At 50.2% G+C, this 25,621-nt stretch overlaps 1 protein-coding gene across 1 annotated transcript; it reads left to right on the top strand.

Moving 5' to 3' along the window:
• Positions 1-800: 800 nt before the first annotated feature.
• On the top strand, positions 801-23,565 carry Trib2 (tribbles pseudokinase 2). Its single transcript, XM_026409603.2, has 3 exons — positions 801-2,348; positions 6,976-7,268; positions 21,189-23,565. The coding sequence occupies exons 1-3, from the start codon at positions 2,079-2,081 to the stop codon at positions 21,655-21,657; spliced, it is 1,032 nt and encodes a 343-aa protein (XP_026265388.1). The 5' UTR covers positions 801-2,078; the 3' UTR covers positions 21,658-23,565.
• Positions 23,566-25,621: the final 2,056 nt, after the last annotated feature.

Below are 25,621 nucleotides of genomic sequence, written 5' to 3' on the forward strand. Positions count from 1 at the left end.
ACTGATTAAAAATTTTTAAGCCAAAAGGTGCTGAAAATATTCGAAGCTCAAGCTGGGGAGTTGGGGAGGGGTGGGAGGCGCTGACACAAACTAAAAGCCAGCAAGAGATTTCAGTTTAAATGAGGAGTGTTGGGGAGAGATAATGAAACTAATTCTTGATACCTCGGGCGGCAATACTGGTGCAAGTACATTCTTAAGAAAGTGAGGAGCTGCTCAGTGAGTGCAACATCGGAGCAGAGGGAGCTTGATGCTCAGAGGATGCCTGGCTTTTCGTGGAAAAAGCAGGGGATATGAACTGGATCTGGGGGAGGACCAAGGGTATCAGAGTCCAGGCATCTCCAGCCCAGCACCTTCAAACTAGCGCGCGCAGCAGAGCCAAGCGCGCGGCGGCACCCTGGGCCGCGGAAGGATATTGCACTTTGTTTACCTCGTCTGGGCTGCGCGAGGGAGCTGGAAGGCCAGCGCAGGCGCCCCCGACCGGGAGCTGCAATGGCTGTGGCAGCCGCCGCTCCGCGGACTAGCGCGTTGAGCCGCCCGAGGACTGGCAGCGGCGAGGCTGATTGATGGGCGCTGGGCTCAATGAGGGGACCCGGGCAGGGGCGGGGCGGGGCCGGCTCCGGGCCGAGCCAGTCGCGGGTGCGGCTGGGGGCGGGGGTGGGGGCTCCGTGGAAATGTGTCGGTGACATTGAATGGGGAGACCGAGCGCGAGCGAGGCGCGCGCGCGCGCGCACACACACGCGCACACATAGCCGGCTCGCTCCGAGATCCCCGGCCACGTAAGTAACTATTAATACCGCCTCGCCGGGAGATGCGGGCGTGCTGAGCGCCAGGATTGGCCTCGGGCACAGTCGGCCAGCCCCTTTAATTTTTAAATACACAGTCCTCTCTTACCTCTGGGTGGCAAGAGGAAAAAAAAAAAAAGAAGAAGAAGAAGAAAAAGAAAAGCCGTCAATTTTCTCCAAAACAAACCCCGCCGGGCAATTTGGGTTGAGGGCAGGGGGAGACGGAGTGGTTGCAAATTACTCCAAGGCAAGATCCAGTTCTCCAGCTGGAAAGGAACGCCGCGGGTTGGAAGAGCCGGGGAAGCTTTCCCTTCCAGTTCCCGCTGGACCCCCGGAAGCTGGTGCTTGGGAAATCGGAGACCATTGATCCTCCTTGGTCCCCGCCCGCACTTCTGGCTTCATTCGGAGGAAGATCCGGAACGCGGGCCAGCGGCGACAGCATGAGCCTGTTCTGACCTCCGCGCCGCGGGCCAAGCCCTGGGCTTTGTCGCGGTACCTGCGCCCGGCGGGGAGGCAACTCTGCCCAGCTTTTGCAATCTTTTGTTGGCAGCTCTGACCGCTCCAAGTTAAATGATCCCTTGCTATTTTTCTTTTTTTGTGTGTGTTTGTTTAATTTTTTGGAGAGCTCTTGCGATCTTGGAAAAGCCTCAGACGCCATCTACAGTTAAAACGTAGGTAACTGCCCTCTCCGGCACCCCCCCCTTCCACGCCCCCCACCCTTTCCACCAAAAAAGGGGGTGCAGCGCGGATTCTGGCTGCCGTGCGTCGCGAGCCGGTAGACCCGTGCTTATTTCCTTTTTGCTTTTTGTTTGGTTTCTAACGCGTGGAGACTGAGCCTCCGCCGTGCGCTTCCCGAAGACTACACAAACTACAGCCGGGCTTCTCCGCCCCGTCTGCGATTCGGAAGGCTGCCTGGGGTTCGCTTCGGGAAACCCGGCGCTGCAGCTCTCCACCTTAACATTCCGGTTACTCATCTACATCCAGTTGGGAAAAGAGAGAGAAAAACTAAAAAGTGAGGCGATTCTGCACATCGCTGGCTGCTTTGGGGTAACAAAAGGACCCGAGTTGCCTTTCGACGGAGCACCCCCCTCCCCCCGGGAGCCCGGCTCGGAGCGGACGAGGTGCTCGCGGAGCCCATCGGGGGCTTCCAACTCTTTCTCCACGTAAACCCCTCTCCATCCCCTCCCCTCTGGTTCCTTTTTTATACCGGTGGCACAGAGGCGCCTGCAGCCGCACTCGCCTGCGACTCCTCTCTCCAGCGGGTTTTTTTGTTTGTCGTGTGCGATCCCCACACTCATGAACATACACAGGTCTACCCCCATCACAATAGCGAGATATGGGAGATCGCGGAACAAAACCCAGGATTTCGAAGAGTTGTCGTCTATAAGGTCCGCCGAACCCAGCCAGAGTTTCAGCCCGAACCTCGGCTCCCCGAGCCCGCCGGAGACTCCGAACTTGTCGCATTGCGTTTCTTGCATCGGAAAATACTTATTGTTGGAACCTCTGGAGGGAGACCACGTTTTTCGTGCTGTGCATCTGCACAGCGGAGAGGAACTGGTGTGCAAGGTAAAGAGCCCGGGGTTTGGTTTTGCTTTTTGTCTTTTGAAAAGGTTTCCCGGCCCTTTGGAAGTAGCAGTCGGGGGCGGGAGGTCGCCAAGCCTTCGACCCTGGGGGAGGGAGATTCGAGGGATAATTATCTGTGGCCTCGTTAAATGGTTTTGTTTATTTATTTGTCCATGTTGGACTAGTTGAGAAGTTTTTAGACCATTGCAGACAATGGGGCGGGCTGCAGCGGGGGCGTTTTGGGGAGAGCCCGAGGTGGGGAGGGCGGCGAGACTGCGCGGGGGCACGGACGCGCGTGCTCCCCGAGGCTCGTGGAGCTCGGTGCGCGGGGCTGGCTGCCGCTGCCCAGGGGATTTCTCCCTCTGTCGATCCCCCTCCCCTCCCCACGCGAATAGGGAATCCCCCGCTCATTTAAGACACTGATGACTTGGTTCCTTTAGCAGCCATTGTTCTTAGGAGCTTGCAGGTGTTAAACCTTTGTTCCAAAGGTGCCCTTTAAAAGCGACACAGAGAGGTGTCCCTTCTGGCTGAGCCCAGGGCCCCAGCGCGGAGAAGGAGTTTACAAAGATCTTTCTTTTGCCTGGAGCTTGGAAATGAGGATTGGGGTGGCAATCCAAGCCGCCTGCTCACCTTGGGTGAACAGTGAATCCTTTGGGTCGGTCTTGTCTTTTTTTCTCATCTCCAGACTATCTTGCCAGCACGTTTTCCTGATCCTTATTCCTCATCCCCCCTCCACACACCTTTGCCTGCAAGGTTTTGAGGCTAGCATTTGGAGCCCCCCGGAATTGGGGTGCTGATACAGAGATGGATACTTCAGTTTCCTTTTTGTCTTTGACCCTGAACAGTGACTGGCTTGTGTATGCATGTGTGTGTCTTTGTGTGCACTCAGGGCATCAGAGGAGGGATGAGAAGGGGAATTGTTGAAAAAAAAAAAATTTTTTTTTTTAAAAGACTCCAGTGGAGCATAATGCTACCCAGAATTGGACATAGATCAAGAATTCATTCTCACTTAATTTTGGATTTGCTCACTGTTTTTTTTTTTTTTTTCCCCCCGGGTGGGGGTGTGCAGTGAGGATACTGTGCTGCTTTTGAAATGGGCGCTGTCCTGCACATCTGTGTTACAAATAATGCATCACACTTTTCCCATTAACCAGAGTCTGCTTTGTGGAATAACCTTATTTTGTACCGAACTGGAGTATTCCATAGCAAAAATTGGGTTAGTGGAGATCTCTAGTTAGTTTTGTGATTGTTCAGTTCAGACCTTAGGTGAAATCAGACTCTTTAAATATTGCTCTTTGCTTGTACCAAACATTTGGTATTTTGCATCTTTTCTGAGTTATACAGACTCACTGCAACTGTTCCCGGTTAAACAAAATTCAGTAGGTGGCTCAGAGCTGGATTGAATTCTCCAAGTCCTGCAAGGTTGCACAATAGGCTAGGCATCCTCTGAAATGAATGAATTCCACAGAGCTGCCACTCTGTTCTGAAATATGCACATCACCCAACAGTGAGTGTTTTCGCTCCTTTTGCTCAACTTCAGTGTAGCATTTTAATATTTTTCGAAAGCTGGAGATGCTTTGAAGTAAAGAGACTGTGCAGCCAAATTCTGCAGGAACATCTTGCTGGTATTTCTTTGTTTAAAATCAGAGAAGTCTCTGGCCTCTGCTTGCTCTTTCTCCCTTCAGGTCCTTCAAGACATATTTCACTGTAGGCTGACCTTTCAGTGTCATTTGCACACTTGCTCTCTGGCCTAAAACTGTCCTTAATCTGCTGGTTTAGTTATTGCAAAGATTGGATCAGTCCCTCACCAATTACAGTGTGGCTGCAAGTGGATTTAAGTGCAGTATCATTGTTCTGCTTGACAGAGGTCATCCCTGGGAGGCACAGCAGCGTCTGTTTTCCTGCCTTTCCTGATGCGGGTGACTTCTGCAGACAGAGCTGTGTATATCCTAGGGAGCCAAGTGAGTTTTATAAAGCTGCATCTATGAACTGCCTTGAGAGACACACCGAGGGTTCTTAGATCACTTCAAGGCTCAGGGAAATCTAATCATTGAATCATATTCCTTTTGATGTTTTAGAACATAAGGTTCATGTTTCTTAGCTCTGTGCTGACCCAAGAAAAAAGTCTTTAAAAACAGAATGGAAAGGTGCTATTCACCACAGAGGACTACATAGAGAATTCTGTAGGACACTCTGGGGATAGGGATTCCAGGGACATTTAAACAAAATGATCCAGCCTGTTTATTGTCTCCCGTGTGCCTACTTTGGCTAAGCAAGTGGAGGAAGGAGCTTTAGGGGGTCTTTAGCTGTATCATTTTCATAGAAATGCTGGTAGCTACTGTGCAGACTGACATAAGTACTGTCTTGGCAGAAAGAGCACTTTCTTTTTGCAAACATTATTAATGGTGGCCTAATCTCACAGCCTTATCTGAACTGTCATATTATATAACTAAGGTTCCAAATTAAACATTTGAAAGAAGCTGGCAACCAGGCTTAAGGCTTGATTTTGCACTTGAAGGTGATGGTTTAAATACCAATCCAAGCCCATAAATGCCTGTTACAGCCACTAATAAAAGTTTGGCTCCTTCCCATTGGGAAAGCATAAGTACTTCTTTTATTTTTCATTTCTGTCCACCATCTTGGAATTTGGTATCTTCTACAAAGGGTATGGCTGCATTTTGAAGCTGCCACTAATGTGTTAGATTGTTGTTTTCTTTCTTGAATTCTATGTCCATTCAGTTTTTCAGCATTGAGCAAGGATAATAGGCTAAACATGCTAAGTCAAAAGCACCTTTTATTTTTAAAAAAGGCAACTGGAAACAGGAAGTATATTGTAAATAACCATAACTCGAGGCCCTGGCAGCAAGATCCTGCAGCCTGGCTCTTCAGAGCACATCAGGCTCATTATATAATACAGTGTCCGTAGCCCCTGCAAAGCGTTTATTCTTGCATTCTGTTGCCTGCAGTCTGGGTTTTGAAGTTGACTCAAGCATTTCAGATCCTAATTGAACGGGCCTCTGAGGTCACTGCTCTGAGGTCATCATTTGACAGTATCAGGGTGTGATTTGTGGTCTCTGGAGAGGCTGAAGTATTCATTCTTAAATTCTAGGGTGCAGTGGCAGCAGCTGTGTGCTTTCCTGAGCCGCCTCATTATGGTTCATTCACAAAGATGCTGTTAACTTTGCTTCCTCAGCCCCAGTTAGCACCAGCCCCCTTGAGGTTCTTATTGTCCCTGTTTGACTCACAGATTTTTTTTTTTTTTTTTTTTTAATGCTTAGAGTGACTGAACTCTTGGATTCCTAAATGGCAGCCTCTGTCCCTGAATGAGCTCCAGAAGGCTTGGGATCCCTTTACAGGAAATCTAATATTGTGCATGTATTTGAGCTGGGTGCTGTCAGCCAAAGGGGCAGTTTTAATCAGATTCCTGGGTGGAATCAGGATCCAGGAAAGGTTGATGGCATTTAAGTCGGCGTCTTCATTTGGTAGAGAGGGGGTGTCAGTGACCCTGTGCTGGTGGCTGAGCCAGGATTAGTGTCCAGTGGTTCACACTCCTGTGTTTTCTCACCACATTGCAAAATGGTGATCATGGACAGTATGTTCTCACTTAATAAAGCCTTTTAAGAAGCTCAGTGTTTGCAAACTGATAACATAAAGGGTGCTGTTGGGGCGTTCCTCCTGTGGATTCTCTTGAGCCATGATCCCTTTCACCTGCTCTCATTCGTTACACCCCTGGTACCCTCCTCTCACCCTGGTACCCTCTCTCTCACCTCTGTCCTTGTCCTGGGAAGCAAGGACAGCCAGGTCCAACCCAGGCACTTGTGCTGCTGATTTAACTCAGGTCTTGAATGAAAGCTTCCTTTCCAACCTCGGAAATTCTCTGTAGTGTTCATTTCAGTTAGGTCTCTTTCGAAAGGTATTGATGGTACATTTTCTTTTCAAGCAACAATGAGGTGGCATTTCACAGGCTAATTCTGATTCATGGAAAATCATTGCATAACTGGTTCATTGAGTTAGATATCCGTGGAGGGAAGAGGGATGCAGTCGGCTTCTCCATTGACAAGGCCTGCAGCCTGTTCTCAGATCTGCCACTGGGGGCACGAGTTTTGTCTTCTTTTTTGAGCCTCAATTTCCGCCTCTGCAAAATGAACATGCTGAATTTAGAAAACCATTAGACATGGTAGGGGGGTATTAGTTGTTGCGATAGGATGCTTATTGATGTGCATTTCTTTATTTCTCTTTTCTTTGAAGGAAATAAGATATTGTCCATGCTTCTTGGGGTGTGTCACTTTCTGATCTTGCCTTAGTACTTGGAAAAGCAGAGGCAACTGGGCTAAAGGGGACAATGATAAAACTTAACATTTGTATGCTGCCTTCGCTTTCTCTTATAATCCTCCCAGCACCAAGTGAAGAGTCATTTGCTTATTTTTCACATGACAGCTTGGAGAATCAGAGAAGTCGGGGTACTCACTTCTTCAGTGCCCCACAGCTGACAGCAGACAGGTCTGATCCGATCAGGGTCCGAGTTCGGTGTACTGTCATCTTAAACACATGCCTGTGGGAGGTGTTAGTGTTCTGCTCTTCCGGGGGTGTAGGAGGAGCCTCTGATTTGCTCTTGTTACTCCTGTTCTAGGTGTTTGAGATCAGCTGCTACCAGGAGTCCCTGGCCCCCTGCTTTTGCTTGTCTGCCCACAGCAACATCAACCAAATCACGGAGATCCTCCTGGGTGAGACCAAAGCCTATGTGTTCTTCGAGCGAAGCTATGGGGACATGCATTCCTTTGTGCGTACCTGCAAGAAGCTGAGGGAGGAGGAGGCAGCCAGACTGTTCTACCAGATCGCTTCGGCCGTGGCCCACTGTCACGACGGGGGCCTGGTGCTGCGGGACCTCAAGCTGCGGAAATTCATCTTCAAGGATGAAGAACGGTAAGACTCAGTCCTCTTCAGATGTGTGTGTGGGACAGGCTGCTCCTGGCAGTCACGGGAAAGGTTGCAATGAACACTTTTTTGCTGATTGAGGTCTGGGTGAGGGCAAGGAAATAGGAGGTCAGAGAGCAGAGCATGGCAGTGTTTAAGTGCCATCAGAAAATAAGTACCGCTGTTCTAAGGTGTCATTGTATGTGGGGTAGTCAGTGACCTGGCGAGTGTGTGTGGTTTCTTGTCATGAACTCTTCAGGTGCCGGCAAACCAGGGTGGCATTTTCAATGCCACCGAAGACAGGACTTTAAAAAATGCTATACCCCCCAAACACTGCCTAGAATCGGTTGTTTATAATTCAGTCATTCCTTCAATAGCTACTTCCAAGCCTGTATTATGTGTGAATCACAGTTCACAGAATTATAAATAGCAGATGAATTAGAGCCACCTGCCTTCTGAGAGTGTTGCACCTCTTAACAGAGGTGAGTTCCTGGATCCCATGGGAGCTGGGGTGGTGGGGGATGTCACTTTCAATTAGGAATTAAAGGGATAAGAAGGGTTTTGCAGAAGAGGAGGGTGACTGGGTAGCTAAGGCTTGCAAGGTGAACGTATCCCGTGCAGCGTGTTGAGGACCGCCCTCCAGGTGAGGAGACTGCTGTTGTAATGCGTGCCTGTGACATTTGCAGTGATTTCAGGAAGCAGCTGCACAGGACGCTGAGCATCTGGATTCCATTCATGGTTCTGCCATGAACTCATGACTTTCTATGCAGCAAACCCCACTGGGACTTTGCTTTTTCTTCCAGCTGACTTTGGTTGAAAAAACTACTTTGAGTCACTTTTTTTTTTTTTTTTTATGAATATGCTTTTTTAGAAGGAGGAAGGCCACAGAGTCATATGCATTGATCACTGTATTCTAAGAATTACTTTTTAAGTGGCTTTACTTACTGGTGTCATGGAGTCTTAGGACTGCCTTGAAAAAAGAGGTCAGTGGAATAGAGGACCCACCGTCACAGAGTCATCCTGGGACATAAGGTGGATCATCTGATGGCGGGGCCAGTACCCTTGTTCTTTTAATTACTCAGCAACATGTTTTGCTTGCCTTCCATGGTTCAGGCACAGCCCTGTTGTGATCAGAGCTTTCCAGTTGGTTGGCCATGGAGCCCAGTGGCCTGTGATAATTTCAGGCTATGGCTTAGAGAAGTCCCAGGACACCCAGATGAGTGAGATCCAGCGATGTGTGCCTTGTTATTTTAAATTATTATTATTTTTTATGTGCTTTTGAATCTCCGTCATTTGAGCTAATTGAGAAGTTCGTGTTTGGCAAGCTCGTTGGTATGAACAAAGGGAGAGGGCCTGTGGTTACTCAACCCAAATGCCACTTTCATGGTGCTGATATTCCAGCTGCAGAGGCAAAGAGCAGAAGGTGTCTGTGCTTCCTGGGCTGCAGAAGGTGGCGATTTTTCCATGTTTTGATCCACAGAGGGGTCTCATGGGCAGCTAGTCTTCTGGTTATTGATTTTGATGCCTTTACCCTTATTGACACACTGAAGAAGGGAGACTCTCCGAAGATTCGCATGTGGGACCCACCCTCACATTTTCTGTTCTGCAGACTGGGCGTTTCTGCCCTTGGAACCTGGAGACCCAGGTCCTTACCCTGGTCTTGATTTTAATGGCCTTTGACACCTCCCCAACACACACACACACACACACACACACACAACTTTCTCGTCCCTCTGTGTGGCTCTGCTCTCCTGGCTCTAAGTTCTTCTCGGGCGATAGCACTCAGGCCATACTTCTGGGAACGTTCTTATGGGGGAGCTGCTGAGCGCCAGCAGAATACCCATGAAGGTGTTCTCTTGCCGCTCTGTGTTACACCTCTCTTTGGAGATTTAATAACCTCACCTACAGAAACAGGAGATGATGTCTTTGGCCTCTTGTTATACTGCTACAGTTCAGCTGACTTGATTCTGAAAGTTGGAGAGGCAGATGTCCTTTGGTCCATGTTGGAGTGGAGCTCTGCAACACGGAGTGGGAGGTTTCACCTAGAAAGAGCAGAAGTGGGAGGAGGTTCTCAGCTCTTGAGAAATCCATTTGCCTGGGGTGGGGGTGGGGGGCGTGTGCACACCCTAGCCAGGCCCTCCCTTAGGATCTGCTCCTGGAAGCCTCTCCTTTGACTGTCTCCTTGGAGAAGGGTTTCCAGACCTCAGTGAGTATCGCGTGGCCTGCCCAAGGACAGCAACTGTGTGTTCATGCAGTGAGCCGATGTCATAGAACACGGGAGCAGGCGAGGACCCCGAGGTTCCAGCACACCATGCTTCCTCCCTCTCCTTCGGCTGTTTCCCTCAGTGTGGACAGCTAGCTGGAAGCAGGTGATGGCCTCAGGTCGGACTGCAGGGTCCCTACTGCGGGCTGTTCCCCTGGGCTCACTCCTCCTTTCTGAGAAGGTTTGTAAGGGTGCTGAGGAGGAGTGTAGCAGAGCCAGAATCCTGATGACCCCTGACCCAGAGAAGAAAGACCAAGGTTCAGGAGACTGCCTAACTGAGGACCAGGGCCTGTGACATTCAGTCTGGGGATGTGTTTGAACTGTGAAGGAGCTCACCCCGTGTTCCGTGTGAGCGAGAAACCAGAGTCACCCAGTGGAGCAGACATGTGAGAGCAGCATATTAAACTTGAAGGGTAAAGAGCTTTCCACCATCAGGAACCAGTCACAGGGAGACTGGCAGGAGAGCACCTACAGCCACGCAGCCCTGCAGCCTGAACAGTTGTCACAGCCCTGTGGGACCGTCATTAAGGATGGCATTCCCCATCTGACTGGTGAGGTTACTGGGCCGCACAGGGCTCCAGGTCACATCCAGTGTGTGGAGGCAGCCAGCCTGGAATCTCTCAGTCCCCAGCACTGCCCCCATCATGCTGCGTTCCCAGTGGGCTTGCCGCTGGGCGAGGACAAGTGTTTCTGTCTGGGCAGTTTTGCCAAGGTCACTTCTGTGTTCAAGGACACTCTAAACGTTCTCATCAGTGGCTAATAGAAACTTCTCTCCTCGTGCACCTATCAACTTTTTGTGAAAGGGGACTAATGCCTAGTCTCCTGTTTTCTTCTTATCATTGTTTTGTTTTGTAACCTCTTGATTTCAGAATGTGAAACGTCTGGTTCTGTCACTCAGCATATTTCTGCCTCTCTGTTTCCTGGCTTTGCTGAGTTTCGCAAAAGAGTCTGTGAGTTTGTTTTGCCTGGAGAGTGGCTTGCACACAGCAGGTGCCCACGCTTCCCGAGGGGACTCCTGATCTCACTGGGGCCAGGGCACCAGGAGCTCTTGACACGCATCCTAATTGTGGCACCCTCAGTGGAGTTACCAGCTCTATTGGGTTGAATCTGAAAGACTTTTGAAAACTTAAACCATGGTGTCTGTGTCTGTTTTCTGACATCTGATTCATTCATGAGAAAAGCATAGAGGCAGGTTGGCCGTGCAGCGACATCAGACACCTCACTGATATATCCGTCTTTTTTTTCAAGGACATGCTCCTTGTCCTTCCGTGATCTTGAGCCCCATGGAAGGTGGAGGAGCAGGTAGTGGAACCACCATTCAGAACAGGACTGCTCGTGAGCCGATTGCTCTTGCAAAAGCTGTACATTGCAGAAGTCTCTAGCTATGCCGCCCGGGCCATCCCTGAGCACATTCTTAGGGATCTGGAGCAGCACCTTGGGTTCAGTCCCCACTGTAGCTTTGGAAACATTGTTCTTGGGTGGCATAGGCAGTGCCCTTGTGCTGAATGGGCAGCAGCTCAGATTCTTCCACATCCGTTTTCCTGGGATCTGGGTTCTAGATTCAAATGCTGGCTCTACTACCTGTTGGTTGCCTGGGCTTGGACAAGTCTTTGACTATTTCTGAGCTGTGGTTTCTTCAAGGCAGAATTAATAATGACATCCCTGGAAAGTAGGTGTGAGTATTAACTGGGATGCTGCTGTGATTCATGGGTAGCACAGGCACCCTAAAGTGGCAGCTGTGTCTGGAGTCATTGAGAAACACCACCAGTAGAGATGACAGCCCTCGGGACTCCCTGAAGAACAAGGTCTCTCTGTGGCAGCCTTCTCTGTGAACCTCGTGAGCGTAGGTTCAGATTTAGGCCATACCCTCCTCCTTTCTGTTTAATTACAATCACTAAATCAATGCTAAGAGGTTGACCTGCCGGTCAAGTGCATCTGATGGGAGCCTGTTGCTCAGGAAGGCAGGAGAGTTGACCAGCTGCAAGGGGAGGGGGTGACAAGGAGACTGTCCGTCCTGGACCGGCCTCTGTGTCTCCTGCTCTGGGCTGCTCCTCCTCTCCACCCCATGATGTTTCTGCATGGCAGAGCACCCCTACTTTGTTCACTTTGCTCAAAGGGTAAAATCTCAGGATGCACAAGCATGGAGCAGCATTGTGAGAAAGTGGATCCCACCTCTGTGGAACTCACCCTGGGCACACTCTTCGCACCCACAGTTTCTGCAGTCAGATCTGAGATGGTGTGTATGAGTGGCCAGGGTCAGCCTGCAGGGCAGGGCCCTGATTCTGATAGAAGGTAGAGTATTTCCCCAAATCTCCAAAGAGGGTACCCGATGCCCTCCTGCCTCGGTCTCTTGTGGGGTTGGGATGATCTGCTGGCACAGTCTGGGCCTCGAGGGAAGGGCTGGGCTTGGGAGAAGGCCTGCTGCTTCCTGCAGAGTGAGAGCTGCCCACTGGGTTCCGCTCCCTGTCCTTGCTTACTACCTAACTCCTGGGCCAGACCTCCTCATGGGTAAAGTGGTAAAAAGAAGATCGTCGTAGAATTAAAGGAATTCACACAAGGAAACTCAGTGGTTGGCCATAATCAGCTGTATGCTGACCTTAGTCTCCCCCTCTACCTCACATCTCCTTGTGGTGACAAAGGACTGGGTCTGTGTATGGCCAGTGGAGGATGGGAAGAGCCCCCGATGCAGGCACACCCTTGGGCTGCCTAGGATGAGCTGGTGGGACATGGTTCCCGCAGCAATCCTGCTTGGTTTTGTCCACTGGGTTTCTTCCTGGGCACAGGGCTTCTTGCCACTCCGCCCCCCAGTCTCGGATCAGTGTTGACATTTCCTCACACAGAAATGTCTCATGTGAACTGAGAAACACGCCTCTTTACATGTTTCTTCTTTGGTTAAAAGATCTTTATCTCTTGACATGGCAGGTTTCGTTTTCTCTGCAGGGTGGAAGCCGGTCAGTGCCTGCCTCTGCCGAATGGCAGCTGGGAGCCTCCCCAGGAACTGAGGGTAGGGGCCTTTTGGTGCAATGAGTGCCCGCTGGGCCTCCCTGAGGCTGGAGGCATTTCCGCCTACCCCCAGCGAGGAGGTCAAGGCTGTCCTTCTCAGGAGTGGGTTTCTGCATGGGCTCTTCCTTAGATCTTCCAGTTGCCTCCCACCAGGCTTTAGTATCTCACCAAGTGCTGAGGGTGGAGGCGAGGAGCTCAATTCAGATACAGCCTTTCTTTCATGAAGAGCTGCACACATTTTTTCAAGTTGCAGGCAGCCCGTGTTTTAGGGAAACACCTTGCAATTTTTGCTTTGAAGGAACAGAGCTCCTGGGAAATTCCCTTCTCTATGTCGACTAACTGTCCTTGAGACATTGCCAGCCCTGGGGCCACTGCCCCTGCCCCCACTCCCCAGGGTAGGTAGGTGTCCTTCCCCCACAGCATCCCTTTGCCTTCGGGGTACCTCATGTCCTACTCTGCTCTCATGGTCCATGTGTGCATCTCTGGACTCTCCTTGTCCCCTGCCCTGATGGACCAGGAGCTTCCTAGGACAGAGACTTTCATGGCACCTGGATCACAGTGGACATGGCTATATGTTGACTCAATGAAAATCTCCTTTTTTGGGTAAGAGCCGCTCAGACTGGATTCTCATGACAGGAAGAGAGAGGCAGAGATGGAGATCATTGGCAAGTAGGTCCTTGCCTGGAGCTAGAGCCCGGAAAAGTGGAATCCCCATGGAGACATCTTTTCAAAGAGAGCTGTTTTCCAAGTCAGACGTCGAGTGAGAGAGTGAGAAATTAACCCATCAGTCTCATTTTGATTAAGTGATTGATGCCTACGTGACATCTATTTAAGACACTGTTTTCAGTGTCTAAAGCAGGCTGTAATTTTATTTAGGAAGGGCTTTGCTGATCACAGAGAAGACTGAGCTTGCTCAAAAGATTGAGCTTGCTTAGAAATAGACAAAACAGTGGCTACGCTGACAGGATTTTTGGCCTGGCTGTTTGCTACTTGGTCAGTAAGCTGTGGACTAGTCTAGGGCCCACTGGGGAACCAGGAAGAGCACACAGTGGTGAGATTCTTGATGCCTCCATTTAGCCCTAGGATCTGGGTCTAGTGCCTCTGAGTCAGTGGGGATAATGCATATAAAGGGCCTTGGAGGTTCTTAAGAAGGCGGCTGTCACTGCTTTTAGTTGTCATCTTGTGGCTTCCAGCCTCATCCGTGGAGATTCATCTATTCATTCAATAATTACTTATTAAACACTGATTGTGTGCCAGATACTCTCCTAGATGCTGGAGATATGGCAGTGCTGAGCCAGACAGAAACCCTGCCCTCATAGGACCTACATGTCCGTGAAGTAATATCCAGGCCTCACAAGCATCAGAGTGTGCTTACTATAGCACTTAAATGAACTGATTCGATTCTAGCTGTTTTTGAATTGCCCGTTTTAAGCCCAGTGAGTGCTCTTATTATCACCGGTTTACAGATGAGGAAATTGAAGCCCCTGTTTTACAACCCCTGGATGGCATACCTGGGCTTTGTTACTCAGGTAGATGGCCCTGAGCCTAGGCTCTCTAGTGAAAGAGTGTCTTCAGGAAAAAAATACCCAAGTTAGATAATAAAATACTGCATCTTGTTCCCAACCCTCAGAAAGAATGTTCCTAGGCAGTTGAGCACCGAGTTGCTCCAGGAGAACTGGCCAGTGGAGTCCTCGTGGAGCAGATGGTTTTCTGAGCAGTCAGAACATCTAAGACTACACATAGAAAATAGTATGCTTGTATATGAAGCTATTTACGTAAATGGAATGTAAGCCATGTAGGTTAACTGCAATGTGCATATTCTCTAATTTTGATAATTGCTACCCTTAATAATTTTAGATGAAATTAAGCCAAAAGGTGATTGTATTTAAAATATTTTAGAATGTGGGAAAACAATTAAACATATAATCTATCTAGTTTAGGAAAAAAAAAAAAAAAAAAAAAAAAAAAGAACATCACTGGGCCCACCAGTCAGCCGACCCTGTGGGCGGTCCCCCGGTCTCGTTCCAGTTTATGGGGTGGGTTTTATTTTCTTCACAGAACTGTGAGATGGGGCCCATCATCTTTCTACCATGCCTCAAGTAGAACTCAGCATTGTCATTTGATGAAATGGATGTATGAGCAGCCCTCCTGCCCCCAAAGCAAAAATGTTATAGACTAGCCCCCCTCTCTGATATCAGCAGTGGAAGGCAGAGGGTGGAAATGCAGCCTGAAGGCCCTTTCCCCACCACTGGTGTGATTTTCTTCTAAGTGACAAAAACAGAATTTAGCCTATTCAAACTCTCTTGGGGCTGGGGGCATCGCAGTTCTTAAGTAGAGTCACCCCGAGGTGTCCTGAGCCACATCCAGGCAGAAGGTTGGAGCTGAGGGGAGGGGGCTCTTGCACACAGGATGCTAAATTGCAGACATTTATTAAGCACCTACTAGTCCTGTTCACAGCTGGTCCTTGCAGATGGAAGAAACAATGGGATAATGATTTCACAATTCCCCGCAGTGGAAGGGTGTGGAGGGAGGTCATGTCAGGGGGGATGGGCTTCTGAGTCTGGTAGGACAGGGAGGTTCCTGTAAGTGAGCCCAGCCAAGCGGCAGGAAGGATCTGGTGCAGGAGGAAAGTGCCTCTGGAAGATCATCCAGGGGAGGAAGAGATAAGACTGGCAGGAAAGCCGTGGGCTAGGGCCTTGACTCTATTCATCCCCGACCTTGAACTTGACCTGAAGCCCTGGAGGAGCCACTGGCAGGTTTTCTAGGACAGGGGCAAGGTCAAGATCTTGATTCTGGAAGCTCATCGGGGGGACTGACCAGGAATGGCCAGACGGGGAGCTGGGCCTCTATTTCAGGGTGAATCCTTCCAGCATGGATTCAGAACCCGCCCCCCACCTTTTTTTCTTTTTTTCCAGTTACCCTGTATGCGGGTTAGACTATTCAATTCCCTCTGCCTTGGATTCCTTCTTTGTTAGGAAGTACATCCATATCATAATCCAGCCTATGGAATCCTAGTATCTCTTAAATTCTTCATACATAGCTACTGTTCTTGTAAATGTAACCATTATTGTGATTATAGAAGGCCACACAGAAGCATTGTAGTCCTGTGAGCTTAACAATTAAAGGAAACCTTAAAATCAGACATTTAGAAGCTAGAAGAGGCCTCTTTAGGGCCTTGTTGCTGTTTGTTCTTACGTTGGAGAAGGGAAGCTGATGGAGCCAGTGGTCACTGCTATTTGGACTTAGTGGTGGGTGGGGGGACGGGCCTTTCAGGGCCCACCCATGGTGTCCTACAGCTAATGGGAAAGGAACCACATGCTGCTGGTCCTGGCTTCCCCACCTGGCACACCGTCTGGTGATAGAAGGCCCAGCACTGGGCCAGGCCATCAGTGAATACTTACGTGTACCACGAGGAGTCCTTGTTCATTCAGCCGGTCAGGAGCAAAGCAGATGTCCACTTCCTACCAGATTGCAAAAGGCACTCAGCAGCGCAGCTTCTCTGGCCAAATGCATCCTGCCCTGGGCTCCTGCCTGCACAGGGATGTCTTCTCCTTAGAAGAAAACCACCGCCATTTATAGCTGTGTGGTCACGACCAATGCGCCACTCCCACTTATCACTTTCCAGAATCTTCCTTCTTTGTAGACCTTCTCTGGTTCTACCTGCCCTGCACGTCCCAGTTCCTTCACTCAGGACTGAAGGGCACACGGGCTGGGGCGGGAGCCAGGACAGGAACACACAGGAAGGGATGTGGTCACAGCATTCCTATCCACTTCCACATGCCTGGGGCCTGCAATTTGTATTCTCGTCTTCCCCACAGGCTCTGAGGTTGAAGGTGGGGTCTTCCGTTTAGTAGTAGGATCCATAGAGTTACCACCGTTTTTTACAGATCTGCCCTGCTGGGCTCTCAGGGGAGTTTGCCCTGCATTATTTCATGGAATCTTTACAAACTGAGAGGATGGCTGTTATTTTATGAGTCATAGGTGCATCCCCAGTGCCCACTTGAGGAGCTCAAGCAGAGTAAATGCTCGAGGAGCGTCTTTAAAGCCTGAATGATTAGTGGGACATTTGAATTCCTAGGTCCACGGGTGCTTCTGGTGATTTTTATGAAAATCAACTAATTTGCTTGGGAAAATGATCATCCCTGGGGGATGTTTAGGGGACATCAGAAGTTTCAAGACTGTCCGTTCATTTCTACTCTGGTTTGTAGCTGCACCAGCTAAGGTCCTTTCTGTACATGGTTTGTCCTGTGGGGCGGTGAGGCCAGCATCCCTGCGGCCACCCAGCGGGTCCTCTGGCTCCGGAGCTGGGAAGCAGCGCCTGCCTGGCCTCCCTCTGCTCCCCACTGGAAGGCCCATGTTTAAAGACAGAATCCAGACCCAGTGCGTCAACCCTGGCCTGCAAGTGATGTAAACAAGGTCAGGGTGTTCTGAGAAGGAGGCAAGGTCGGAAGGCGCCCGCCCGCCCTCCAGAGCTGCGTTTCCTCCCCAGCTTCTCTCCAGGCTACTCTTCCCCCTTTCCTGCCCTGTCCAGGGTGCAGACAGTCGGCTGAAAGTGGGAAAGGCTCCTGACCCCAAAGCTGGCCAGGGAACATGGGCTGCACACTTGGAACTTTCTCTGCCCAGCAACCCTGGTGTCATCTGCGGAGTCTGCTGGGTAGGCAGATGGGGGGCCAGTGTAAGAGTGGGGAGCCCCTGGCCCTGCCCAGCCTTGCCTGCCACCCTAGGAGCTCACTCAGCCTCTCCAGGGATCGGGCTGGTCATCCACAAAAAGGAAGCCTATACCCGCCTTGGAAGCTTACCTCATGTACTTGAGGAGAGCATATAAATATATAGACATGAGCCTCCCTGGGTTTGGACCGCAGATGATGTTTCTCACTTGGAACTTAGTAACATTTAAGGCTAGAACTTGACTGGTGCCACTTCTGCACGTGCTTTGCTCTCTAGACGGCCTTGTTCTGCAGCATCTGTGCTGGACCACATGAGACAAGCAGCTCCAGCCCAGCGTGCTACCACCCCAGCCTCTAAGGGAAGGGGGGTGGAGTGCCCCCGAGGTCAGCTTACAGCAGCTGGACTTTGGCAGCTTGGGGAACGGTCTTGTTAATTCTTGAATTCTTGAAGAGGTCCACTCCACTGGGGTGTTCATGGATAAGACAGACCTTGACCATTTTCTAAGGCCCTGGTCTATGATATGGAGAAGGCCTTGGGGACAGGGGGTCAGGAGGCTTTCAGTGTCGGGGCACTGCTTCCTGGTGGCGGGAGGAGAAAGTCAGAATCTACAGTGGTGATCTGGAAGGGGACAAGCAGGAACAGGACCACAGGTTTGGCTTGGCTTCATGTGGGAGGTCTGTTGGTTACAGGGCAGAGCCAAGAGCAAGGTCAGTGCAGGACCGGCGCCTTTGTTCTCATGGTGAATGACTGCTCAGGTGTGTCCAGGTGCTCAAGGTACAGCAGCAGCGTGGTGCTGCTCTGCATCCAGAGTGACCTCATCCCCATATCCAGGAGCTCCTGAGGGGAGGAGGAAGGATCACCAGAAATGGCAGTCGCAATAACATAGAGTATGCATGCCAGCCCCGTAATTCACTCTGAGTGCCGCCTTTCCCAGGGAGGGGGGATTGGGGTGCAGCCCAGCATGCTACCACCCCAGCCTCTAAGGGAAGGAGGGTGGAGTGTCCCCCTAGGTCAGCAGCAAGGCCTCTGCCACATTTACTTGAGTAGACCTTCAAGGACAGACCTGAGCACAGCTGGGGAGGGGCATCCCCAGCAGCAGGACAAGGCAGAGGCCCCCGTAGGGCCTTTGAGGAGCATCAAGGAGACTGGGATGAACAGAGGGAGTGCATTGAAGGGGATGCAGGGGGTCATCCCACAGCCTTGGCAAAGAAATTGATCTGCCTATGGGTGAGACGATGCAGGGCTTCCACACCCCTGGAGTGTTTTGTCAGGAACAGGGCCCCAGATTCCAATTCCTCCCACTGACCTGCCCTGGTTACACAGGTGGGAGGGCCTCTTGTCTCTGTTTTTACTATTCCCAGAGCCTCTCTGCTGCTAAGCCAGGGAAGAGCTGTAAGGGTGAGGCCAGCTGGGAGATGCTATTGAGAAACCCCCAGGCCTGTGGTTGGGGTCCCTGCTCCTAGCCTCTCCCCACCGCTCTGTCCTTGGTGGCACTGACCCATCTCCATGCATCTCTGAACATCTGGCAAGGCTGGCGGGTCAGCTTCCCCAGCCCCCTTAGATTAGGAGGAGCAAGAGGAAGACAGATTTGTTTTTAATCGGCTCAATTCCAGATTAGCACAGATAGACCCTCCTATTTTTATAGGGCATTAGCCGCAGGGGCAGGAGAAGCACGTGTCTACTCTAGATGATAATAGAATACGGGTGCGCACATCAAGAAAAGACATGTTGTTGTGTATCACAGAATCCCAGAATGGTAGAGCTGGCAGAGACATTACGGCTGCCTTGTCCAGATGGTTGCATGACAATGTGAATCTATTTCATTGCTAGCGAACCAACTGTACACTTAACAATGATAAGATGGTAAATTTTACGTAATGTATATTGTGCCACGTTAAAACCTTTTTTAAAGCATTGCCTTCTCTGGCGCTGGTCTTTAAGCCTGAGAGATGCAGTTTGAGTGACCTGGTCAGTTTGAGTGACCTGGTCTTAGACTCAGCTGGGGAGAGAGTAGGTGCTTGGAGATGTGCCTTTCAGGTGCAGGGATCAGTGGTCCCGATGCTGTGGGCCTGGTTGTGCCCTCTCCGTCCTGCTTGTCACTGTCACCTTCACAGCAAGCCTTTGTGGGGCTGATGGGACGGGAGCAACCAGGTTTAAGGCACCTGAGAACTTCCGGAACTCTGCAGGGCAATGCTCTGGCCAGGAGAGTTGGGGGGGACTCTGTTTCTGCTCAAGCCAAACTTGGTCTTTCACTCAAAATAACTGCAAGGCAGGAAAAGGAGAGTGCCAAGGAGGCTCCTGGGTAAGGTGGGAGGCTGTGCCAGGAGGGCACAGGCAGAGGGTGGCTCTCAGTGTAGCCTAAACAAGTCTCTCTGCATCCTGGTTCTCAGATTCCTCCACAGTACGTTAGGCATGATGACTTGTGAGATATCAGCTTACTTAAGAAAGTCTTTGCCCCAGGGAGGGAAGGGGGTGTGAGAACAGGAAAGATGGTGGAATGAGATGGACGTCATTACCCTAGGTACAGGTATGACTGCACATACGGTGTGACGCCGCATTGTATACAACCAGAGAAATGAGAAGTTGTGCTGCAACTGTGTACAATGAATCAAAATGCATTCTGCTGTCATACATGTCTAATTAAAATGAATTTTTTAAAAATAATGAAGTAAAAAATAAAGATCAGAGCAACAGAAATCCAACATACCAATTTTATCAATAATTGCATTAAATGTGAATGGATCAACTATAGAGTATTATATTTAAAAAAAAAAAAAGCTTTTACCAGAAGGACTTTCTTATTTTGTACTCAATGATGATGTGAGTCTTGCTGGGCTTCAGTATAAGGTGCAATTTCTCTACCTCTTTTCCCAGCACATCAAGTCCACATTCCCCGTTGATAGTCCTGCAATCCTTAAGCAGCAGGAGGTGATTGGGGGCAGAGTGAGTGGTGAGAGAAAGATCTCGGGGTCTTGCTGCCACTGTCACAAACTTACACACACCCAGAAGCACAGATGTGTGGCACGGGCAGGAGACGTAGGTAGCCCCTGTCTACTATAAGTATCAGGTCAAGAACCAGACCTTGGGAGACTGGCAGGTGGGACAGGAGACACATCCGCAGGAAATCAGGGAATAAGATGGAACTGATAGGAGGGTCTCAGCCTTGGAGGGGACAAGGTGATGGTACCCAGCCTTGGAGGGGACAAGGTGACGGTACCCAGTCTTGGAAGGGACAAGGTGATGGTACCCAGTCTTGGAGGGGACAAGTTGATGGTACCCAGTCTTGGAGGGGACAAGGTGATGGTACCCAGTCTTGGAGGGGACAAGGTGATGGTACCCAGCCTTGGAGGGGACAAGGTGATGGTACTCAGTCCTGCTCAAACTGTCCCTGTTTCTGTTTCCATCCTAAAGAGGCTATTGGCAGAACAGAAAGAGCAACAGGGTCAACTGAGCACAGAGTGAAGTCTTTATTTCCCAGCTAAAAGGCTGGGAGCCTTGTTATTTTGATCTGTGAAATGGAATACTAAAATCCATACCTGACGGCAAACACTGGTGAGGCCAAACCGCACGGTGAATGTGCACTTTGCATCCTGCATTCTCCCTTCCTGCATTCAGAAAGTCATAGGCAGAGCTTGCGTGGACTTCCCAATTGGTTCAATCTGAGTTCGAATCCTGTGAGACCTCTCATGATTTTGAGAAAATCATTCTTTTTGTTCCCTCATCACCAAGTCAGGGGTAATTGTAATGTCGTGGATGGTTTGCTTAGTTGCTAAAGATTTGAATTCCCGAATAGATGATCAGTTTCAAGAAATGACCTTGCCGGTCCTGTCTGCCCCTGTGTCCCCAGCCCTGGAATAGTGTCATGGGTGGGGAGGAGGAGCAGATGGATGAATGGATGGACACAAATGAGCGGCCTTGGGAACACAGGCCCGGGAGCTGGGTCACCTTGCCTCCCTCCTCTCTCAGCAGCTCATGTCTTCCTGTCTTCCCTGCAGGACTCGGGTGAAGCTGGAAAGTCTGGAAGATGCCTACATCCTTCGGGGAGACGACGACTCCCTGTCCGACAAGCACGGCTGCCCAGCCTACGTCAGCCCCGAGATCCTGAACACCAGCGGCAGCTACTCGGGCAAGGCCGCGGACGTGTGGAGCTTGGGAGTGATGCTGTACACCATGTTGGTGGGCCGCTACCCTTTCCATGACATTGAGCCCAGTTCCCTCTTCAGCAAGATCCGCCGTGGCCAGTTCAACATTCCAGAGACTCTGTCGCCCAAGGCCAAGTGCCTCATCCGCAGCATCCTGCGCAGGGAGCCCTCCGAGCGGCTGACCTCGCAGGAGATCCTGGACCACCCTTGGTTTTCTACAGATTTTAGTGTCTCGAATTCGGGCTATGGTGCTAAGGAGGCGTCGGACCAGCTGGTGCCGGACGTCAACATGGAAGAGAACTTGGACCCTTTCTTTAACTGAGCTCACGTCCCCCAGAGACTTAGCGGGTACCAGGAGCGAGAGGGCCCCAGAAAGGAGTTCTTCCAGGGAACGTGGGGCCTGGCTGGGCAGCATGAGGGACCCTCACTGTCACCTGTTTCTTGGATCAGAGAAGGAAGTCTTCAAGGAGCTGGCTGAACCTGTAGCACGGGGGCCAGAGAGGCGGGCAGGGGTGGGGTCGGGTGGACGGGAGCCCCCCAGCTCCTCCCCCCGTGTGGCCTGGGAGACCACCCCTGGCCCACTGGGCTGCTTCCAGCCAACCCCACTTTTCATTTTGTTCAGAAAGTAGTTGCCGATCTTGATAGAATCAAAACTCTCTGCCTCAAACCCACATCTTGGCATTGTACTGTTAGCATTTAACTTCTCGTTAGGATTCAGGGAAGGAACGATTGGCCGAGGAGGTTTTTTTTTTCTTTTTCCTTTTTTATTCTTCTAAACAAGCCAACCACCTATGTGATAATCAATGGGATTCGCTCAAAAAAAAAATAATAATAATTCGGTGCACACAGTCTGACCTGAAACCTGGGTGCTACACTAAAGGAAAGCAGAAGTTCAGTTGGTGTCTCTTAATCACTCTCCTCCACTCATTTCTTCTAAACAGACTCTTCAATGTCCTGCTTAGGAAATGACATGTTAAGGCTTTGCTCCCTGAAGGGGAAAAAACGTGTCCTCACGGGCTCTCCTGTTTCGTGTCAACTGGTTTGTGGCAGGAGGCTATTAGAAGTCCAGCTTCCAGACAGACGCATGACACTAGGGTAGCCGAAAGGGGGAGAAGAAAGGAAAAGAGAAGTTCAACTCCTGTTTGGTTTGTGTCCTTTGCAGGGTTTGCCTGGCAGGTCCCCCTCTTTGCTGAGTGACAGCCAGGGCCCAAGAGGGCGGGAAGCTCCTGGAACCTGGCAGTTGTGCGACTCTCTGATCTCAACTACACATTTTGTCTTTGCTTGATGGGAAACTAGTGGAATGAAACAGGTTGTCCCCCATGTATAAAACACAGGGCAGCTATTTAATTTTCTTTACGAAGAATGATCCCTTTGGCTCGGAAGGCCCTCTGGTTTGGACAGAAAAAGCGGGAAGGATGATAAGCTGAAAGCTTGGATGATATAAATAAAACATCCCTCTATCCCAATGCGCACCTTTGTATTTTCAAAAACTCTTCTATTTATTAAGGAAAATGTCACATTGTGATGTATTAAGCCAGTACTTCAATTACGGGTCGACTTGGGATGACATGTTACATGCTGTAGTTAACATTGGTAATTTCTTTTTTCTTTTTTTTTTTTTTTCTTGTTTGAGTATCTCTGTCCCTGAAATAACCTTTCATTTGGCTTTTCTAGATAGCTTTATTTGATTTCGAGTGGCAAAATGTTTTTTTATTATGGCTTTTCTATTGCTGTATGATACAGAACTCTTTTGGCATAAATATCTGTGTTCCCAGTACCTCAGTTGTTTGGATTTTACGGCCTGTATATGTTTTGTGAAATGGTCCTGTTTTTGGGTAGGTAACATGTGGACTCTAGTATGTAAATGTTACTTGAATCTGTGCTTCATGATAGTATGTGGCATGTGTGTGCAGACTCTTGGATGCTTTCTGCCTGCTCAGCAGGAGCCCCTGTCCCCAGGAGGGCGGCTTCACGGTTCACAATCAGGAGACAAGGCGGCCATCGATTTGCCCTCGATTCTATTTTGATAATGGAGGATAGAGAGGAGAGGCTTTTTTACATTCGGAAGATGGTGCTGTGTCAAGAGGATCTTTTTTCTTCCCTCTCCCCTATTTTTTAAGTACCTTGTAGGAAGAAGGATTGGCGACGTGCATGGTGGGGATCGATGGCCTCTGGTGCTTTGTCCTGTATTTGGTTTAATGTTTTTGTCCTAATCTCTTCAATCAATAAAATTGTGCGTATTTAACTAAAATCCTGAGGCTCGGGAAGTGATGATTTTTTTGGAAACCCCCTGATTGGTGGCACCAAACACCAACCTGGAGCTTGTATGTTCTCTAAGGTGTTCGCTCTGCAGGGAGGGGAACCACAGTCACTGTGGGTAAAAGCTGCCTTTGATCCTTTTGGGGCATCTGCTGGCCATGTAGGTGTAACAGCTCAGTGAATTAACCAGCCTCACGAGGGATGAGTTACTTCCCATTACAGATCTGGAAATAAGCCCAGGAAGGTGCGTACCTGTCCAGGGTAAAACAGCCTTGAGGTGGTAGAACCAGGACTGTACACTGTCCATTTCATCCCAAGCTTGTTGACTTGATGACATTAGGGCACAGAGGTTCTCGGAGAGTCTAAAAGCAGCTCTGAAGCTGGGTGTGGTGGCCATGCCTCTAATCCTAGCAGCTCAGGAGGCTGAGGCAGGAGGATTGCATGTTCAAAGCCAGCCTCAGTAACAGGGAGGCGCTAAGCAGCCCAGTGAGACCCTGTCTCTAAATAAAATACAAAATAAGGCTGGGATGTGCCTCAGTGGTCATGTACCCCTGAATTCAATCCCTGGCACCCCCTAAAAAAAGAAATAAAAAATAAACAGCTCTGAGTAACCAGGTTGACCTAGAGCACAGGTCATCCGGGTTTCCATGTTGATTGTCCAGGAGAAGTAACACTTAGACACACTGGATTGGAGATGTCCAAGAGGGATCCTCAGCTCCACCACCTGGTGTCTTCCCTATCTGAGACATACAGCATCTCAGGGATGGACAGACACTACAGAGATGCCTTTCTGGTGGACCTCATTTTACAGGAATAACGGTGGCACAGAAAGGCCCAGTTTCATCCTGGAACACCTGGTAAGCATCTGCCATTTCAGTGCAGGTGGGGAGCCAGACAGAAGCAGTAACTGGGAAGGAGGGAGGGGTCAACCCAGGACTCGCAGAAGCTCGCCTTGCATGATAGGCACCCCACCTGTCTAGGTCTGTCCAGAGCTATCCTGGAAAGTGTAGCTTCTGACCGAAAAGAATCTAGGTAATGAGGTAAGAGAAACAGCAGCTGTCCTCTGTGCAGAGGGAACCGTGTGTGTGTGTGTGTGTGTGTGTGTGTGTGTGTGTGTGTGTGTGTGTGTGAAGTACTGAGCTGGGCCCACATTGGCGCCATTGATGCCAGCCTGTGGGTGGAGCTCATCAAAGTCCAGCCAGGACACAGCTGAGGCAGAGGCTCGGTAGCCTGTTGGACCAGTCCTCTAAATCCCTGGAGTGCTTTTTTATTGAGGAACATCACCTCTGTATCCCAGCAGCTGGCACGTGACCCAGGGCCTGGCATACGGGGTGTGTTTCGGAAATAACTGTTCATTCATGTGTCGTTGGTGCCACAGCCACAGGGACTCTGCACGGCTGCCTCCTTCCAGCCCCAGGTTTCTCAGCTCACGTCACATAAAACAGCCCTTGCCGTCTGGAAGCCGACCAGTGGCATTTGTTGGGGCACACGTCGGCGGACCCAGTTCTGCTGCTCTTTCCCTGCCTGATTCAGCAGCAGTGGGCCTGCTGCCCGAGGAGGACACCTTCTGGAGCTGTGTTCTGTCCGACCTGTGCATGTGCTGGGGCTGGGGCACACACACTCCAAGCCGGGACGTCACGAGCTTCCACCTGGGTGAGGACCCAGACTTGGCAAGCCCTCCCCTGCCCCACAAATGTCTCAGAATTAGCCAGTAGAAAGCTTTTATTTTCTAATCCCTTTGGGAGTAGAGACTGCACCCCCTTCCTGCCAGTCGACGTGGTACAGGGCAAAGCAGCCTGGGCAGAGGGGAGTGAGAGGCCTGAGCTCTGAATCCCTGCTCTCCTGATGGCTGTGACTCAGCAAATCCCTTTAACCTTTATGAGGACTAAGGGCCAGTGTAGGTCCACTGAATTAAGGTGTGTTGTAGGCTTAGTACTAGGCCAGGATAGAAGAGTGACTGTGACATTTTCAGACAAGGGGATAATAGGGAAGGGTTTGTATGGCCAGGGAGTCACACTGGAACTGAG

The sequence above is a fragment of the Urocitellus parryii genome, chromosome 12 (assembly GCF_045843805.1).
Source record: "Urocitellus parryii isolate mUroPar1 chromosome 12, mUroPar1.hap1, whole genome shotgun sequence".
NCBI classification, from domain to species: domain Eukaryota; kingdom Metazoa; phylum Chordata; class Mammalia; order Rodentia; family Sciuridae; genus Urocitellus; species Urocitellus parryii.